The sequence below is a fragment of the Cyprinus carpio genome, chromosome B10, assembly GCF_018340385.1.
Source record: "Cyprinus carpio isolate SPL01 chromosome B10, ASM1834038v1, whole genome shotgun sequence".
Classification (NCBI taxonomy): Eukaryota; Metazoa; Chordata; class Actinopteri; order Cypriniformes; family Cyprinidae; genus Cyprinus; species Cyprinus carpio.
Window position 1 is genome coordinate 23,556,576 of NC_056606.1, and position 6,000 is coordinate 23,562,575.

Sequence of the window (6,000 nt, forward strand, 5' to 3'; positions counted from 1 at the left end):
ACACACTGTTTTAGTAATAACAATATGACAATAAGTGTCATAGATGTGATATAATAATGATAAAATTAAACTGAAGGCGATAATTGTGTTAAATGCATTTTATAATTAATCCTCCATAACATTTACAATTGAAAATATTTTCATTTTTAAACCTATTAACAGTTACTCCGTGTGTGTGTGTGTATATATATAATTTATACAGTATTTAATTATTTATTAAATATATTAATAAACATAAAACATACAGAAATACTTATATTTAAAACATTGATTTTGTTTATATTTTAATATTTTTACATCCACTGCATGTATGTTTTCAAGACTCAGCTATTTAAAAAATAATAAAAAACAAACTAAAAATATATCTATATATTAAATATAAATATTACATATATTTCAAACATTTATTCTATTAATTAGATGTGTGTAAGTGCCACTTTTTGAGTAACATGCGCAAATTAATTTATAAAACGTAGATTACTGAATTTTTTTTTAATTTATATTTGAAATAAATTTAAAATATATATATATATATATATATATATATATATATATATATAATATAAATATTTAAATGTGTGTGTGTCTCCTTAAATAGTTATAATTGAAATAAATATAATTGCTGTATAAATACAGTTGTATATTGTTCATCATGAATGATGCTCTTAACTACTGAGCTCCATGATTGTAACGCTTCATTCCCTTTATCCCCTTCTCTCTGAGAGCGCTGGACTGTGGGAACGGCTCTAATCAGGATCATAAGGTCTGGTTTATCTGCTCAGATGTGTGACAATTAGCGCTTCACATGAACACAGAGGAGCGGAAGAGCTTCACTCGGATAATGAGCTCCTGGACGCTTTCAGAGCGGAGATAAAACACGTCTCATTGTCCTGAAGATCACATTTCATTTACAGGAGCTCCAGAAACCCGTGTGAACATCACTCAGCAGATCTGTGCTCAGAAACAGTTGATCGTAGGGCCATTGGTTTCATCTACCATGTACTTAAGCCTACGATGCTTTTGGGAAACGCAGCCCTGATCAATATATTACTCAATCAGTGGTGGTCTCGAAATTAATTTCCATCCATGCTTTAAATGCACTGGAATTTCTAAACAAGGGTTTGTGAGTTGATATAAAGTAAAAAATTTAATTAAATGCAAAATGTATATAATTAAATGGGGCTGAACTTTAAGATATAAATATAAGTATTGTAACTTGTAGTGTAAAATAAAACTATTATTATTATTATTATTATTATATTCAATGTAGTCCTAAAACACCAGTGTGAATATAACATGGACCCAAGACCCACTGTAAACCCCCCTTATATTAATATTTTTACATACAAATATCATAATAAATACATGCAATTTATTTGTTTGAATTTTTATAATATTTATATAATATTTTAATCAGAATTTTATATTTAATATTTAAAAATTCTAAATGAAAACTATATCATGTATAATTAAATACATTTAATTTATTTATTAGAATTTGTACAATATTTAATTCAATGTTATAATAATAATTTTACAATATAGTTAATGTTTTAATATTTGTTGTTATAAAGCTAAATAAATGTATATAATATATAATTGAATATAACTTATTTAGAATTTTTATAATATTTGATATAATAATTTTATGACTCTCTTTTTCTCTTTATACAGGCATTGCATTGTATATACTATTCTCTCGTTTTATTATTTCATATTTTATTTGTCTAGCTGTCATGTGAACATTAATGGGCATCTGAAAGCTGTAAACATGAATGTGTTGCTGAAATACTGAAATATTAAGCTATAATCTCAGCGGTTATGTGAAATGTTTAGTGTCTGACTGGTTGGGAGAGGATGCTGATGTGACGGGGCTGTGAGCGAGTGATGAAGCTTCAGCAGGAACAGTTCTAATCTTGGCTTCTCGTCTGCTAACAGGAAGTCATCAACGCCCTGAAGCAAACCTGGCATGTGAACTGCTTCCTGTGCACCGCCTGCCAGCAGCCCATCCGCAACAACACCTTCCACCTGGAGGACGGACAGCCGTACTGTGAGACCGGTGAGAGAGAAAGAAAAATATATATATATATATATATCATATGCTCTTGCTGCACAACTCCTTGCTCAAGTTGATGTGTCTTATCATATTATTTCAATGTATTATCTTAATTATAAATGCACTAGTTTTTAGTGCAAACAGTTTTGCCGTTTACTGCACATTATTATTCTCCTCATTATTTACCTTCAGCGGCTAATGAACTGGAAGTCTCACCCATAGGCTTACTTCCACATTTAAGAAAAAGGTGGATACAATTAATAAAAAGCAAAAAAGTAAAAAAAAAGCCTAACACTAGCTTTTCTATTATATCGTTTTTTTTTTTATATTTATTATATAATAATAATAATAATGACAAACCCTTGCTACAGTATGTGTACTGTGTTAGGCTAACTGAGACACACACACACACACACACACACACACACACACACACACACACACACACACACACATATATATGCTGGTGAACATCTTAATCTCAATTCATTCACTGCAGAAAGTGAAAGTAAAAACATAATGACGGCGCTTTCTGCATCTGACGACGAGAGACCAATCTACTTCAACATAGACTGATAACCGTATATAACGAACTATTTATAATATTACATAGTGAAAATAAAAGAAGAAACATATTTCATGTTAAACAGGTTGTTTTTGAAAGTCTGTGCTTTTTATTTCATTGTTTTTTATTGATGACTGAAGTGTTAATATTTTAATCATAGGCCTATAATTCATTAAAAAAAAAAAAAAAACTTTTTAATTGAGGAGTACTAAATATATAGTCTAATCTTTTGTTATCCTCGCAGCACGTCAGTTATTTGGTAGTTATTGTGGGGCAAATTAATTGTGATTTTAATTTAATAATAAAAGTAACTTCATACCGGACGTATCGAACGGTTCAGTATGAATATGTATTGTTACACCCCTAAAAAAAAAAATATATATATATATATATATGTAATGTGTGTATATATATGTACGTGTGTATATATATGTATGTGTGTATATATATGTATGTGTATATATATATATATATATATATATATATATATATATATATATATATATATATATATATATATATATATATATATATATATATATATATATGTAATATATATATATATATATATATGTAATATATATATATATATATATGTAATATATATATATATATGTAATATATATATGTGTGTGTGTGTGTGTGTGTGTGTATATGTAGTATAAAATACAATTTTATTATTTTTTACATACATTTTAATAATAACAATAATAATATGAAAATATGTTATTGAATTGTTATTATGTTTTATATTTATATTTATTAGTATTACTTTATATTTATTATTATTATGTTATTAAATTATTAAATTGAACATACACTATACGGACAAAAGTGTTGGGACACCCCCTTCTTTAGAACAGAAAAGGCACTTCCAAAACTCTGGCAACAAAGATGGAAACATAATTCATGTATTTAATAATTGTATTTCCATCTCTGTTGCAACAGTTTTGGAAGAGTCTCAAACGACTGTACGCATATGTACAAGTCATTAGTGTTTGGTGATGAGTTTTTAGCTCAAGGTCTGCTTTTAAAGTCACAGCAGAGCAGTCAAGTTCTTCCACGCTGACTCAGTCAATCATTCCTTCTTTAACCTTGCCTTAATACTCATGTTAGAATAGAAAAGGGTCCTGTCCAAAATTAGAAGCACACAGTTCTCTAGAATACCATTATATGCTTAAACATTAAGGTTTGTAAATTCTACTATTACTAAAGTAGTCAAACCTGTTCATTAGAAGATTATGTCCCAATTCTTAGTGTATATTCTAATTTTTATATATTATGGCATTAATGTTCTTTAATTAATAAAGATATTTTTATTTTGAGAAACTTACTTTTTGCCTCAATCTGAAGAAACCTCTGAGACGTGAAAGTGAAGTGATTCATGAGCGAGTCGATTCTTTCCTGCTGAACTGATTCACTGAACTCTGATTCGTTCAGATTACTACACCCTGTTCGGCACCAGCTGTCACGGGTGTGACTTCCCCATCGAAGCGGGCGATAAGTTCCTGGAGGCGCTGGGGTTCACCTGGCACGACACCTGCTTCGTCTGTACGGTACGAGAACACTGCAGTATCTCGCCGCCACGAGACGCTTGCTCCTCTCACACAGTGAATATAGGCTGAACAAGCCAAAGCGCTTTACAATCATGTGGGGGGGCTCTTGATATCACGATTATATCACTTTTATTTTGTGCATTTTTATTAAATTAAATAAGCAAGCTACTTTTTAAAATAATTATGGGTAACACTTTATTTTAAACGGTCTTTGTTACACATTACATGTACTTACTGTTATAATAATAATTGATTATGCATAATTACATGCAAGCAACCCTAATCCTAACCCAAATCATATAGTAATTACATTTAGTTAATTAATGTTACTCAGTACTTAAATGCATAATTACACTGTAACAAAGACACCTTAAAATAAAGTGTAACCTAATTATGTTGATTAATTAATTAATTAATATATACCTGTGTGTTTAAAGAAACTGGGAGTGGAAAGATATGAGAATAGTTCAGATAAAACATGCTTCAACAACTGAATGTTCACACACTTAATGACCAGAGATTTAATGATTACAGGACAAGATTAATTACTGAGTGAGTGAATTAGTGATTTACTTGATTCATTTATTTACCAACTTTAATTACTGTATTTATTTACTTATTCCATTTATTCACTTGGTATATATTTACTTGTTTATTTTCTTATTTATTTAATTACTTTAAGTATTATTTCATTCAAAATATTTATTTACTAACTATATATATTTACTTATTTTAATTTTTTGTTACTTTTTTACCTTTTTATTATTTACTTATTTACATTTTATTTATATAGTTATTCAGTTATTTACTTTATTTGGTAATTTATATACATTATTTGTTTATTTACTTGATTTACTCATTTAATTTATTTACTTTTTTAGTTTATTTATTGACTTTTTTTTTTACTCATAAATAGCCATTTCTACTCAAAATATTTTGAGTATATCTTGAGATAACTAGAAAAAAAAAATGAATTTTAGAAATTCTCCTTAACTTTAAAGGTCTACAAATCACAAATATATCCAGAGTTTCCCTGATTCTTAAATAAAAATGACATTTGTTAAGGGAATGAATCAAAATAAGAAATATGATTTCCGTCTAGTTTCAGTTTAAAGGGTTAATATCTGGTTTTGATGTGTTCTGGTGTCTCTCTGTGGTCCTGTAGGTGTGCAGCATGAGTCTGGAGGGTCAGACCTTCTTCTCCAAGAAAGACAAGCCCTTGTGCAAGAAACACGCTCACACCGTCCAGTTCTGATCTGATCTCACGGAGAAACACCTTGCTGGTCATATTTGACATTGTGAGATTTATTTCAGTACGTGAATGTTTATGAGAAGAGATATATTTGCTTCAGTTTCCGTCATCATGAGATCAGAAACTGCTTCCCTGAGGCTCGGTTTCATCTTCAGTGTTGTATTTTGAGTGTGTTAGAGCGAGTATATCATGCGATGCAGTGTTTTATTGAGATCTTGACATGCAAAAGATATTTCACTTGTTATTTTTAGCATTACAGAAGTTTATATTCTATTTTCCACATGTATTTAAAGAGCCGTGACTCAGTGCTGATATATTTTTCACACTCGTGAGATCAGCGTTTGGACGGCCGTCTCTCTCCTGCGTCCCGCTGCAGTACATCCAGCTCTCTTTATGCAGGTATAGTTCATATTTATTGAGGCGGGACGGAAGATTTCGGGGGCTTTGTGCATATTTTACTTTCAGAGCGGTGATATTTAATGTTTTATGAGTTATTTCTGTGCTCTTTTATCTGTGTCAGGTTTGTGGGATGTCTGATTGTCTCTGTGCCTTTATTTGTATTAATATACAA

The 6,000-nt window shown here is 29.7% G+C and overlaps 1 protein-coding gene across 5 annotated transcripts in view; it reads left to right on the forward strand.

Moving 5' to 3' along the window:
* pdlim5b (PDZ and LIM domain 5b) overlaps positions 1 to 6,000 on the forward strand; it is a 93,040-nt gene that overhangs the window by 86,869 nt on the left and 171 nt on the right. For all 5 annotated transcript variants that reach the window (XM_042733312.1, XM_042733314.1, XM_042733310.1 and 2 more), the window contains 3 exons: positions 1,938 to 2,059; positions 4,062 to 4,177; positions 5,343 to 6,000. The exon at positions 5,343 to 6,000 is cut by the window's right edge and continues 171 nt beyond it. In XM_042733312.1, the coding sequence (XP_042589246.1) occupies positions 1,938 to 2,059; positions 4,062 to 4,177; positions 5,343 to 5,432 (328 nt within the window). In that variant the 3' untranslated portion in view covers positions 5,433 to 6,000. The remainder of the gene's footprint in view (positions 1 to 1,937; positions 2,060 to 4,061; positions 4,178 to 5,342) is intronic.